Here is a 15,309-nt window from a genome sequence, read left to right on the forward strand (position 1 = left end):
TTCAAGTGTCCATAAGTAAGGCATACGAAATGTTAATACTCTACTTTCCTATAACCTCCCTGATTTTACAATACATAAAATTATCGTTATTAGACTTATTATATTTTTTAATACGCTAAAGTTATAGGAGACCTGATTTAATATTAGAAATTATTCTATAGTATTTTTAGCGCATTAAAAAGGAACGTATAACCTTCCCCAGTATAACAATGCAGATGACATTTACGTGGATTTCGCGACCTTTCTACTAATTGGTACTCAGAATTAGGTCGTGTGCACACTGAAGTCTTTGCAGGGACAATGCCTCACTGCTCTATGTGCTTATTGTTGAAACCTATTATACTCTAAAAAGCAATTTCCCCTTTAGTAAATGTTATAAGTTAGCTAGATTTTGCGCAAACCTTTGGTTCTTTTAACTGTTTTTTTTAACTATTCTCTTACAAAAAAAAAAAAACAATTTTATATTTTTATATTTTATAGATACTTGAGCAATGAACATCTACATTTAGTTTGTTACAAAACAAATTGATTCTCGAATGTTAATTAGAGTTAATAATAAAATAAGTATATCTCTATATCTTAATCTTTCTTCTCGTGTTTCCATTAATCTTGTGTCACGTATTAATATGTATATCAAAATTATGTTCCATCGTAATTAAACGAGAGTAGTTGGAAGATCAAAGACGCGTCAAATCGAATCCAACGTTACGCTCGCGAAACCAATTTTGGATTAGGCTTAATTAAATGTGAATTTATATGACTGCTTGTTAATTTTAATTATCTACAAACTTACGGATTATTATTTTCTATAAATTTAATGGAAAGAAGCAATAATGTTATTTATATTCCGTTCAAATAATTGACTGCGAACTCTTTTTATAGCGATCCTCCCATCCTCCTATTCTTACATCGATAAATTTAAAGCAAATGGGTTAAATGTTTAACACATTCACTGCCACTGATTGGCCTCGCGAGTAGTAGAAGAAATGGCAGTGGCATGAAATTTGTTAATAAAACATAAGCAAAAATGGACCAAGATATAGATAATATAAGATAACGTATGGATATATTTGTATTGATGTTTCCAATTAGAATTAAAAACAAAAAGATGCTCCGAAAGTATATAGAGAATTCATGTGATTTATAAATAAAAGGTAACATTTAATATCGGAATATAACTTAATATCAACAGAAGTCGGCTAAGTGCTACTTATTTTGACGCTAAGTTGTATCCGAGTCGAATATATCGTGAAGTTGCCGAATGAATCAACTTCTACTTATAAGATTTCCGATAAGTGATGGCAATTTATTCGTATGATTTATGATTTAACACGTTCAATGCTTCTAGGAATTTCACATATTAAAGTAAACTAGTAAGGTAAGTCGGTGGCACTGAAAGTGTTTGAAAACAATAATTTTATTTTTCATAATCTCAATTGACAATTACCTTTCGCTATGAATAGTAGTTACGAATTGCAGACCATAGGCTTATGGTATATTAATAGTTATTTATCACACTAGCTGTCGCCCGCGACCCCGTCGTCGCGGAATTAAATTAAAGACATAATTAGTAACCGATGTGTTCTACTAGTAACTAGACTATGTTCTATATGTATGGCAAATTACATCGAGATCGGTTTAGCTGTTCTGGAGATACCTTCAAACAAACATCCATCCATCTAAACCAGTGGTTCCCAAACTAATTTTGTCTACTGCCCACTTTGAGAATAAATTTTTTTTAGCCCCTCATATTTTCACATATTTAAAAACCATTATAACTTCAAATTAAATTAATTAACTATATATGTATATTAACGGAGAATTCTAAATTCTTTTACTATAACCCGCAACTTTCTCAAGTTGCGGGTTATCGTAAAGCAGCGTCCATGAGGGGGCGTTATCGCCCACTTTGGGAAAGACTGGTCTAAACATTCGCTTTAATATTAGTAATATTTATTAGTTGTATTAAAATTAATTTCAAAATTTTACTCTCATTTACATCTTAGAAATCAACTAACATTACACGTTAAAGTTTCTCAAGTTAAGCACAAAACTTTTTAATTATAAGAAACCGTATACATTTAGCCTAACGGAACTTTTGCCTTGAACTAACATAATATTAGAGTTAGTGCCTGTTAACAAACTTTTGTATTAATTTCATAACGTTAACTTTATAAAGTAAACTTAATTAATTTGCCTTGATTTTCCACAGACGAAATACTTGTACAAAAACATATCTGATATCCCTTTTACTCCCTTTGAATAAGTAGAGATAACAATATGTACTATTAGGGATTCTGGCGGTATTTAGATTGGTGAGTGGTACACGAATTATTGCTTTTTAATATGGTGACTTATAGGCCTGGCTAGTTTGTCTCGATGCAAGGAAGAAGGCAATTCTTCTGTAATTTAAACACTGCGAAAGGTCTTGATTGTACAGGTGTTTAGGTGGTGGTTTAAACAAAATGCTTTACTTAAATGTGACATCTACCAGTTAACTTTTATTATATTAATTTTGAAACCCACAATTTTCTAGAACTTTGTTTATGTAGAGACAAAGGTAAAAGTAGTTAGAAACATTATTACGTATAAAAGTTTATTAAAATCTGATAGATTTTTTGAGATACTTGAACGATATGATAACGACATATAATTTTGTTTATGAACAAAAATTATTTTCGAAATTCAAAATAATATGTCCGAAACCTGTGCTGCCGCTTAATATTTTAAAAAGAAAATTCGTAACCTATAATGAAAAAAAAATTGCATAGTTTTTATCTTGCTTCGGTTACTCTTCGAAGTCGCTAGTTGTAATATAAATTAATTATTTTCCTTGGTAATATTTGTGAGAGGAGCATCTCGCGGTAATGAAATTGCATCATTTATCGCAACTCTCATTTATTAGCTGCGCCGAGTACAGCGGGCTTAGCTTTATAACCATATTTGAATATTAAAATTGTGTTTTAATAAAATTAACGTCGTTTTATGAACGGATTTAGTACTAGTTATGTAAGTTTTATGAATTTTTCTGCGTTTAATTTTTATTTTGAACCTGAAAGTGAGCAATTTGTTTAAGATGTTGAAGTAATACTTCTTATAGTGCCATGTGATCACTAAAGCAACTTGAACCCTGGACACCGCGACTGTGAAATGCAAACGGGTACTCTTTCCGAACCAGTGGCGTAGGTTCTTAAGCAAGAATGTTCGTATTCGACCTACACTTCGATTTCCTTGTACGATGAGCTTCACCAGTTCGTATTTTTTGTTCCGTATTATGTAGCCTAGGTACTCTAGCTTAAAAAGTGATTAAAAACTTTTAATTTGCCTCTATTTTAATGTCTAGGAATAAATAATCAGTGTTAAGTCATCCTAAAACGCAAATTAATCTCTCTCCAGCAACTTATATAGGTCAAATTAGTATCTTAAATATAAAATTTTCGTGTCACAATTTTCGTTCGCATATTCCTCCGAAACGGCTTGACCGATTCTGATGAAACTTTGTGAGCATATTGGGTAGGTCTGAGAATCGGTCAACATCTATTTTTCATCCCCCTAAATGTTAAGGGTAGTCCACCCATATATTTTTATTTTTATTTTTTAAACAAACACGGACGGGCGGAGTCGCGCGCGACAGCTGGTTTTAATATGAAATGTAATGAGCTTGAAGACAAAATTAATTTGACGTCTCATAGATGTCTGCGGTGCAACATTTCTTTGATTAGTAATGAAAGTAAAATCTAATCATTTGGACCATTACACATCTTTGTCTCTGCAGACGTTCGATGTCTGAGTTCAAAAAGGTTCAGAATTACTAATCATACTAATGTCATCTGATACACTTCGTTTGATGCAGGTTCGACACCTAAAGATATTATTTTCATTACTTATTTGATTAGTTTATTTGTAAAATTATGTATTAAAAATATTTTCCATTTATATTATTGATGTTAAATAAACATATTTTATTCTAGCTAAACAGTAACTTAATCATTGTCTAAAACTGGACAATATATATGTATAATTCTCGTGTGACAATGTTTACAATACTCCTCTGAAATGACTTGACCGATTTTAATAACATTTTATGTGTGTATTCAGTAGGTCTAAGAATCGGTTACTATCTTTTTTTAATCCCGAGCGGAGGAAGTCACGGGCGACAGCTAGTAATACCTGTATTTGATTTCATTCATAATTAAAGAAGAATCAAAAAACGTTCTTATTACTTTGTCACATCACATATTTATAGAAGCCAGTCGTGTCGCGGACCAATCGTATCGGCCTTTATTCATTTTCGCGTCTGTGTGCTAGAGGCCTAACATTCTGTTTTTCCTTTCATTTTCCTCGTTTTCTCGCGACAAATTATTTTGCTTCCCACTTGACCCTTGTTACTCAATAATCTTCTTACTGTTGCGCTTAATATAAAAACAGATAAAGCTTTTCCTGTGTCACTTTTAGCTCCGTTCAATTAACGTTTATTACGTAATCTGGAATAAATTAGAAATTCACTTTATGTATGTATTTTTATATAAAATGAAATAAATCTGAGAAAAGATGGAACTAAGAAGGTTAAGGTTACATGATTGTAAAAAAAAATAAGATTTCTCGGAAAGGACTTTCGAAGATAACGAATGTTCTTTTAAAACATTTTTACTGTCTGTTAAATGTTTTATTATTTTATAAGATATTAAAACGCATTTAAATATACATATTCTTGAAATTACAAATATATCATCAAATTAATTCGGTCAAAGGAAACGGGTTCCATATTCCCGTCTACAACATTTCCGGGACGATCTTAACTCGAAACTTGATTCACTTTGAAACCCGTCCAAAATTTCACACAAGCTAATTGACTCACCTTTCCTAATACCACATCGACGTGTCGACTAATACCTATTTATTTCTTTTTCAGCGCTCAAAATACCACGAGCAGAGGTGCATTAAACTGTGAAAAACATCAGACGCATTCAAGATGGCGGATCGAATGGCGAATCGACTCACGCGTCATTGCGAAGAGCGCCATCTGTTTGCGGCGCTGGACAATCGCTTCCGCGGTTTACGTTATTTTAAATAGTCATTTGCGTGTTGACTTTCGTGTTGTGATGTGATGTTGTTTAGTGTTAAGTGTTGTGTTGTGTTAATTGTGAATAATGTCGGAGGAGCGGTCGCGGCGGTTGTCGCAGATATTCGACCCGCTGTCTCGGTTCACGGACATAAGCGGGGCAGGCCACTCAGCCAGCACGCCGAACAGCCCACGGCTATTGCCGCGCCGCTCTAGAGAGCCGCCGCCTCCACCGCCTAGGTAAGCAATTATTTGAGTATTTTTATGTATAAAGAAGACAATTAAATATTTACAAAAAATGTTGTAAGGTAGTTCAAAAATATTAATGAATTTCTTCATAGCGTTCAGGCGCACGTCTTGCTAGCTTTTTTATCTCTACCCTCAACACGTCGATGTCTCATGCAGCGCGATGAAGCAGCTTATCTTGAACGCGTGAACTAAAACAAGATTTTTCTTAGTAACGTCCTCATCAACATTCACAATCGTATCATACCAATCAAGTTTATATGATATGAAATTATCTTGCTGCTCTGTGACGAGAAGGCGTTGAATATGAGCGTAATATATGCGGCTCGCTGATTGCATAATATCAGTTCGCTTATGAACGCAAGCAGTTCCATTATGCCTGATGCACACTGGTGCAGAGCAGTATACATTGCAGCACTGCTACCCACTGAACAGACACTGGTGTCAAAACAGTATTGTTCTGTCTTAGTATATGAGTTCTATCGATAGCAGTACTGGGGTGTCTACAGCTGTCTCACTCTCTGCCCTCGTGTGAAACTAGTAGAGGCGTTTAATGTAGCTCCGCTATTCTGTATGCCCTACGTCATCGCAATTCGCCCCTTGTGTGCACAGCTCTCTAACTTGCATATTGCGGGAATCATAATCGCATACTGTGCCTTATTAATATAAGCTGAAATACAGGGAACTTGCATTGCTGGTTTTGGTGAATGACATTGTCAATTTTATTACATTGTCTGGAAGTAATTCAAATGTTGGGAATTTTTATGTTTTACAATTGGAGCTCTACACTTAAGTTTTAACTGAACAGCCAGACTGTTCAGTTAAATCTTAATAGTTTAACTGTACAGTTTTCATTTTTCTTATACGTTTGTACACTTGTTTTACTTGAGTCGATAACGATAGATTTTATTTACATTTAAATAAAATTTTACTGTAAAATGTAGACACAATCGATCCCAAAATGATTTAATCACAAATTAAAATAATAGCATCATTTGTTTGTTCTCTCATTTGTAAAAATCTATTAACGCACGCGTTCATTATTTGTCCTGTCTGAATTAAATTCATTCCGCTATGCAAACGATTGAATATAAATCGTAAATAGGCTTGTATTCGTCAGATTAATTCTTATGTTGGGGATCGTGTTCACTGGGGTTCGAACTATGGATTTAAATGTGGTCTATTTTAGACTCCTTGTTTGTAGATGAATAATTAATACGTTGGAATGCAATAGACATTTGTGTAGTAAAGATTGTTCTTAGGACTCGAAGTATCGAAGATACAGTTTTTTTTTATATCATAAGGTGCCAAACGAGCGAGCGGCCACCTGAAATCGCTGAAATAGCGAACTGACCGTTGCCCATAGATATACGCAATTGCATATGCGTTGCCTACCTTTAATCAACGGAGGAGAGGATGCACAGAAAGAAAATATTTTCCCTTACCATGCATCCTCTCATCCGGAAAGTCCACTTCCACTTCCCATCCTTTCCTTAAAAGAAAAAGGTGGGAGAGGAAAGAGGACTAAATTAGGCCTCCGGGACGCACACTCATCAGACGAAACGCGGAATTGCTTCCACTTGACGCCTGTCTTCTGTGTGGTTGTGGTATTTCACCGGGCGAGCCGGGCCAATTCGTGCGAAGATGTTAAAGCGGGCTCTACTAAGTATGTGATTAATCTATTTATTTTATTTTCACAACATTAATGCACCTATAAGTGTTTTAAATCTTTACATAAAATTAATGACTCCTATAAAAAACGAAGTTTTCCCGATTTTTTGTTAAATGTAAATTAAATGTGATATTTAATTTTCATTGATGTCCATTGTTTGTGGTTTACTATTATTGCCGAATCGATATTTTTTTTCGATAAAGCAATATGTAATGCGTTATTTATATTATTTTCTCCATCCAATATTCGACTTTAAGATCTCTTTTGTATATCATGATTGCATATCTTAGTTGTTTCATAGCAAATACTTCTTAAGTAACCGTTCTCTTTATAATATTCATATGGGCTATTGAGTTTTGGTCTATTTAATTCAATATAAGCTTTATTACGGTTTTTAATGGACTGTACCAACATTCCGAAAGAAAAATTCCGGCGGTTTACGGCTTTATCCGGCAAAATCTTGTAACTACCGCAACTTTTACAAATCAAGACAATTCGAATAGTCGAAGTATGTCTCCTACAAATATAATTCGGAAGATAAATCTTTCGTCGTTGGAATTTATTATCAGATGTTCGGATGAGTCTGGCCGGAATATTTGGAATAAATTTAAAAAGCAAAGCTAGATAATCTGTATTTTTTATTGTATATTCCAATAACGTTATTCGGGAAATCTAGTTTTGAATAGTTCGTAATCTATTTAAGAAATCTATTTTTGATATAGACAACAAAAATTCCTTTTTTATTTTTTTAGTTTTATATTTAACTAATATTATATTCTCTATTGCTGTTAGCTTGCCATCAGTTCGTTGACCTCAAGATACCGTATCGTAAAAAATCTTAGTAGCGAATTGATTAATACGTAATGTTTTTATTCATGAGAAAATCTCGGTAGAGTTGCTGTTTGAGATTCCTATCGTTCATTCTATATCTTTGTAAATATGTGCAGTTACTACTTGCCTTATTTTTTATTTATATCATAGCATAGTTGGTTCAACTAGATCAATCATTATTTCTTGTGTCTTTTTAAGATTACGTCTCGTCTTCATCCAGTGATTTCAGCTACTTCTCTCTTCTTTTCATGTGTTGGTTTGATGTAGGTATTGATTCGTATCCCTTCGAGTGTTGTGCGGAGATTTCCAATCATACTGATTGTTTTATTAATAATCTTAATTGTTCAATATAAATATATATTTTACAGACCATTTGGCCATTCCTCACACTTGGATCCTCTGGAGTTTGAGCTGGCGGCGGCTGATTTCGGCGGTGTTAACTGGCAAGAGAGGTGTCTGGAGCTGCAATTGGAGTTGCACCGGAGTCGCCATCAGGCTACCAGAGTTCGCGACATGCTAAGAGATAAGGTATGTTCTCTTTTTGTTTGTATACAGGATGATTCACTTTACAGTCAAAGAAAATCTGGAATGAAACATGAAGATTTTAATTTATTTAAAAGAGTATTGCTTTTGTAAAATAATTTTTAGTTACAACTTTTATTTCATCAAATACATTTAAAAGTGACAGCATACAAAGTGTGCTTAATATTTCTTGTTAATACGTTGATAAAAACATAAGCCTTATTATGGCCGTTTTAATGCACCGCCACTGCTTCACCAACACTATATTTAAAATGCTAAATAAGTTGAACGTCAAGTTGATACTTAGCTTTGAAAGCTTTTGCTTTAAAACTGTGCCATTTTATAATCTCGTTTTAAAATTATTTTTAATTGAGCAAAAGATAAATATTTGTAGTTGTTTTTAATTAAATTCTTAAGTTATCTTTGTGGTGGTGAAAAAATATTTAAATAATGGTTTTAAATACATTGCAAATTATGCGTATAAAAGTTTACTTTCTAAAACAGGAAACTGGAACTGGTTCTTGTTTATTTCGGTGATTTCTATAAGTTTTTGACTTTATAAGACAATCATTACAGTCAAAGAATTAAATTCCCTCCCCACTTATGATCAACTAGCTGTCCCCCGCGACTCCGTCCGCGCGGAATTAAAAAGAAAACTTAATTAATTGCCTATGTGCTCGTCCAGACTATGTTCTACATGTTGACACATTTTATTACACATACATTTTATTTATATATAGTGATCAGAATATTTCTTTCAAACATATTTTTTGAGTAACTTAAACCGTTTATGCCGCGCACGCAACGAAAGTCCGCAAATGTGAATACATTTCCCTGTTTTTGCAACATTTCTCACTGACGCTTCGCTCCTATTGGTCGCAGCGTAATGTTATATAGCCTAAAGGCTTCTTCTATAAATGGACTATCCAACAAAAGAAGAATTTTTCAAATCGGACCAGAAGTTCCTGAGATTAGCGCGTTTAAACAAACAAACTCTTCCGCTTTATCTTATAGCTTCCGCTTTATTAATATAGATATCATATTATTACTGTTAGTGATATAGTAGATTTTTTAGAACTTAAAAGCGTTTGCACAGAAACTCTAAAACTCACAGTTCGAAGTACCAAAGTTCTTCGGAGTGTCGGCAACGGAGCGGAATTAAACTCTGAGTTGGCCGTGAGATCGTCATCTGTTCTTTATAGCCGTGAGATTTCATTTACGTAGACATTATTCATGTTGACGGTAAGTTTTTGCGTCGTTAGTAGGAAAGAGTTTTTGATTGATGCCTTGATATATTTGTCATTATAATTTCGAAATAAGTCAATTGCAAATATATATAGTATGACTAACTGTCGCCCGCGACTCCGTCCGCGCGGAATAAAAAAAAGTTAATGAGTAACCTATGTATTCTTCCACACTGTGTTCTATATTAAAAAAAAAACAATTAAAAAACATCGTCTCTATAGTTTTATTATTAGAACTTGTAAGTGTTTGTGATAACAACGAATATTTAATGCCCTTATCAAAACAATCTAAACAAATATATAGTTCAAAATGAAAGCACTGACCTCTTATCTCGTTACAAATAATCTCCACAGACTTAACTCTGAGACAAACGTTTGTTTGTTCGAGTTCCGAAACAGATAAGATTCATGCTTGATGTAGCGGCAATTTTGACTATAGATAAACGGACTGGACAAAGAACAATCGTTTAACTATATAAATTCCATCATTATTGGTGTCAGCTAAAGTAAATTTGACAATCATACACGTGTATATCATACTTATATGTACGTAGATAGATTGATATGTTGGACGGAAACCTGGTAACCGACCCTAGGTAACTGGGACAAGAACAGGGAGATGATGATGATGATGATGACGTCTTTATCAACAGATATTTACTAAACAAATTACACACACAAAACACGTAGTGATGTGTGAGTAATTTACGTAAGTTAGTTTAGGACTTATTGTTGGGTTTTGTTTGACAGATGGGAACGTGAGCTTGACAGGTCTTGTCTTTTAAAACTCAAAGGTAGAGACATAGAGCTTTTTGTTTTCCGTTATCAGGCGTTGTTTTCTAACCGAATGATTTTTATAGTTTTCATATACGGTATCGTGACGTATGATTTTGGCTTCCCTTCGTAGTTAATGGTGCGTATGAAGGGTTTACGACCTCTACGGTAGCGACGTTGCAATTTATGGTTAGTTTTTCCTTTATATTTTCTTAAGAGTGCATTTTTTAATTTTCTGGTAAATTAAAGGTTACTGTTATTGATAAGTTAAGGTTTTTTTACCTGTTCTATTTTACTATTTACACAACAAACTCTATTTTTTTTTAAACAGTAATTATTGGGGTAATGGGCTCGTACACAATTAATAAATATATTGAAGCATTTTCAAGGCAGGTTTTATTTTATAAAGATTAGCTTTTTTTTAAATATTTAAAAAAAAATTGCCCTAAATCACGATCGTCTTGTCGCCAAGGTGTAATTGACAATTTGACAATTCAAATTGCTCGAAATAATTTGTTCAACTTTACGAAATTGGAGGCGGAAACTTTTAATTAAGCAAAAGGAAAGTTGTAAAACGTCGTTCGGAGCAATTGCTAAAGTGGGATTGTCAACAACGACAGTTTTTGGAGTATCGTCGATTACAAAAGCCTAATCGACTGGGAATCGGAAGCGTTTCCCATTCACTTTGATTTCATTTAATTAAAACGTTCGAGTATTCGTGTTCACTTGAATCTGTTTTTTCTGTGGTCATTATTAATTCCGGCTTTGTGATACAGGGAAACAATTTGAAATGTTAATTATACGATTAATGTTTTTTTTATTACTTGTTGTGGTAATATTAAATGACTGTTTATAAATAATATGACTGAACATATTTACTAATGGATGATGGATGGATGAATATGTATGTTTGTTAGAAGGTGTCGCCGAAAATCATCCGTAGAGCCAGATCCTAATGAAATTTAAACAAATGAAGCATAGTCTGGGAGAACACACAGGATATTTTTTTTTTAAATCCCGAACGGACGGAGTTACGGACGACAGCTAGTTTAATACAAAACCTCGGTGTTGCCGCTGTTCGTTTGCCCTCTTCTGTTAGAAAGGAAATGCATATCGAATCAGTGCTATATATCATTGTTGCAATAAAACCTTTTATGTTAAACATCTTGCGGAATCTCCAGTGTCTTTCTCTTAAACAGAAGTAAAATTGTGTAGAACGGAAAATTTTAAAATACATTTATCAACGTAAACTTCCAATTTCCTACATCTGCCTGCATCGCATGTTGTACTACTGAAGACTCGGGGCTTTAGCTTTTACAAATCGTGCTCTGCAACTATGCACGTTTTGCACAGAGCAGCTAACATTCAGACTAATCACATGTCATGTTTTTTTTATTTTAATAAATAATGTTGCACATGGTTGTGCAAAATATTATAGACAATGTATTTAAGAGTTTTTATAACAATGTTAAATGTAACTTTACTAATTTATAATTTCTCTAGTACAGTCAGCGTCATATAGATCGTCACAGACAAGATATGCAAATATATAGGTACATCAATAGTAATCAATTATATCGGTACAACAAAAGTCCTCAAAATAATAGATACATTCACCCTGCTCAAATACATCGGTACATACACAGCGTCAAATATATGAGTACATGCAAAATGCTCATAAATATCGTAGCAGCCACAGCGTCATAAGTAACGAAGCAGTCAAGGTGCTCAAAAATATCGGTACATTTGACAAAATTGAACTCTATCTCTATATACTTGTGATACAACTTGGAATAAACTACTTCTGTTACATTCATTTGACACTTTGCATCAAACCATTTTTCAAAATTTACTAAAAGTGTTCGACGCGGATGACAGATATTAGGTAGATAAAACCAACATCAAATTTAAGTTTGTCATCATATATGCTAGTTTGGTCTCGTTGCCTTACCGTTCGCCGCGGTTGGTACGTAAGTTCGGCGGTTCAAATCCCAAGCAACTATTTTTTTTTGATATTTTAACTTTTTAATTTTAATATCGAAGCACATGTAATTAAACTCTATCGCCGTAGTTATTAGGTAATTTTGATATTGCCTTGGACTGAGTTTGACCGTTAAAGTACTTTTCTATTTCAAACAAAAATGAAGGAGATAAAGCGATGATATTGACATGTAATTTGTCTTATTACTCATGTTTGTTAAACTTGTACCGATAAAAATAACACTTTTACTTTTACCTTTTACTGATACTGATTATATTTAAGAAACAAAGAAAAAAAACTGAATGTCAATATCCAAACTACATCAAATTTTTGGTCGATTGCAACAAACATTCCAGTGTGCGTGGGCGTACCATTCTTAAAACCCACAAAGACAATCCACGCTCCGCCCACTCACTTCACCGGCGATGGTCTGACTTAATTGTTGTTAACTTTATTTAAATTTCTTTCTACCCGACAGCGAAAATTATAAAAAAAAAATGTCGAGCAAAATTTTACATTACCAAATTTTTACTGGTTATGAAAAAATAACCCCGTGATTGATAAAATGAAAAAAAAGTAGCCTGAGATTCGAACCGGTAAACTTACATATTACGGCAAACATACTAGAATACTGCGCCAAACTAGTATTATATATATTGTGACAAGGCAAAATTTAATATTAGTTAATACGTATCTGTCATATTCGGCGTGACAAACTTTTATAATATATTTAAGCGTTATGACAGGAGAAGAAAAATATTGGGTTGCCCAGTAAGTTCGTGCCGCTTTATAAGGAAAATTGAAACCCTGTTCTCTTAAATTTTCGGAAATGTTTTTAAATTATATTGGTACGACTCTATACCTAAAACGTCTTTTATTTTTGGCTAAAATTTTAAAAATTAGTTTTTATCTCAACGAATGAAATGAAATGATTCACAATATAGAAATTTTTGTGACGTTTGATAATGGTGGAAATCCGAAAATGAATTCACGTCAGCTACAGTCTATTGTAAGCTTTATATCGAAAATCAGAACGAACTTTCCGGACAACCTATAATGTTAATACAAAGTGTCAAATGAATGTAACAGAAGTAGTTTATTCCAAATTGTATCACAAGTATATAGAGATAGAGTTCAATTTTGTCAAATGTACCGATATTTTTGAGCACCTTGACTGCTTCGTTACTTATGAGGCTGTGGCTGCTACGATATTTATGAGCATCTTGCATGTACTCATATATTTGACGCTGTGTATGTACCGATGTATTTGAGCAGGGTGAATGTATCTATTATTTTGAGGACTTTTGTTGTACCGATATAATTGATTACTATTGATGTACCTATATATTTGCATATCTTGTCTGTGACGATCTATATGACGCTGACTGTACATACTTCAAAGATGTCGTTTGGTTTGTTTGAAAACCGAAGCCTCTGTCTGCGTGTTTCTTTGATTTAAAACATTACTTTATGCTATCTAAGGTAGGAATGTTTTTTATATTTAACATGACGATTATAACATGCTTAGTTTCTGTCAAAATTGCTTTACTTATAACTAGAGATTTTCTAAATTGTTGTGATAATAAAACGCAAAAAATGACACTTAATTTTTCTTTTTGAATCAATTTGTCTGACTTTCATTACTCTATGCTAATCTCAATAGGGTCATACATCACGCGCACGGGCGCTAGCAGTCTCTATAAATCAATCCTTCCCAAATAGTTGCCGACTACAACAAATATTTTATCCAAAGAGAGATGACCAGCCTCAATACAGATATTATGTGTCAAACGTATGATTTGTGACGTACGAACTGTTATCATAATATTGTACGGAGAAACAACACGCATTTTGATATGATATTTATTCGTTCAGGATATTGTTAACTCGATATAGTGTAGTTTGAACAACAAATAACTCTTTTCAACAGTGGTAGAGCCCGCTTTAACATCTTCGCACGAATTGGCCCGGCTCTCCCGGTGAAATACCACGACCACACAGAAGACAGGCGTGAAGTGGAAGCAATTCTGCGTTTCGTCTAATGAGTGTGCGTCCCGGAGGCCTAATTTAGTTCCCTTTCCCATCCCTAACTTTTTCTAATGAGGAAAGGATGGGAAGTGTAGTGGACTTTCCGGATGAGAGGATGCATGGAAAGGGAATATTTTCTCTCTGTAGGATGCTCCTCCGTCGATTAAAAGTAAGCAACGCATATGCAATTGCGTATGTTCATGGGCAACGGTCACTTCGCTATTCAGCGATTTCAGGTGGCCGCTCGCTCATTTGCCACCTTATGATACATAAAAAAAAGTAGGTGGCGCTAACGTCAAGAATGGAATGTCATCTCTCTTCTGTCATTTTTGGTTATAAATCTATACATATAAAAGAAAGTCGAGTTAGTTACACTATTTATAACTCAAGAACTGCTTTATCGATATGGTTGAAAATTGGTGAGGAGGTAGCTTAGAGCCAGGAGACGGACATAGGATACTTGTATATATTCTTTTTAAATTGTTTTTTTTTCGAATTTTGAAGCCTTGAAGAGCTGCTTTTTATTTAACTTACTAATATAAAAATGCAAATGTTTGCATGGAGGTGATGTGGATGGATGGATGGGTGGGCTACACTAATTAAGTTTTTTATTATCCACGCGGACGGAGTCGCGGGCGACAGCTAGTAATTTATAACTATCATAAAGTAATTACTTATATTTGATTCTTTTAAAGTAAGTCGTTGTTAGTCTGCAGAGGTTTTCGTATTATATTTAGTGCTACTTTCACTCGTAATCATGCTTATTATCTGTAGTCCTGTGGTCTCAAGTAGCGGACAGAAATCGCTGCGAAATATTATAAAGGATTCATATTACCGTATACATTTTTAAAAGATTATTTTATAGGAAATTGATCGTTAGTTGAATACTTCACGCTTCGAAAGCGTCGACGTTCGGAAATACTTTCAGTTCAGTTCCATAGCAATAAAG

The 15,309-nt window shown here is 33.8% G+C and overlaps 1 protein-coding gene across 8 annotated transcripts in view; it reads left to right on the plus strand.

The window, feature by feature from the left end:
* The window catches only part of LOC106113776 (uncharacterized protein CG43867), a 219,118-nt gene that overhangs the window by 66,768 nt on the left and 137,041 nt on the right, over positions 1–15,309 (plus strand). For all 8 annotated transcript variants that reach the window (XM_013306729.1, XM_013306730.1, XM_013306735.1 and 5 more), the window contains exons 2-3: positions 4,913–5,302; positions 8,180–8,339. In XM_013306729.1, the coding sequence (XP_013162183.1) occupies positions 5,151–5,302; positions 8,180–8,339 (312 nt within the window). In that variant the 5' untranslated portion in view covers positions 4,913–5,150. The remainder of the gene's footprint in view (positions 1–4,912; positions 5,303–8,179; positions 8,340–15,309) is intronic.

Source organism: Papilio xuthus, unplaced genomic scaffold (genome assembly GCF_000836235.2).
Source record: "Papilio xuthus unplaced genomic scaffold, Pxut_1.1 DF828177.1, whole genome shotgun sequence".
In the NCBI taxonomy this organism is placed as follows: Eukaryota; Metazoa; Arthropoda; class Insecta; order Lepidoptera; family Papilionidae; genus Papilio; species Papilio xuthus.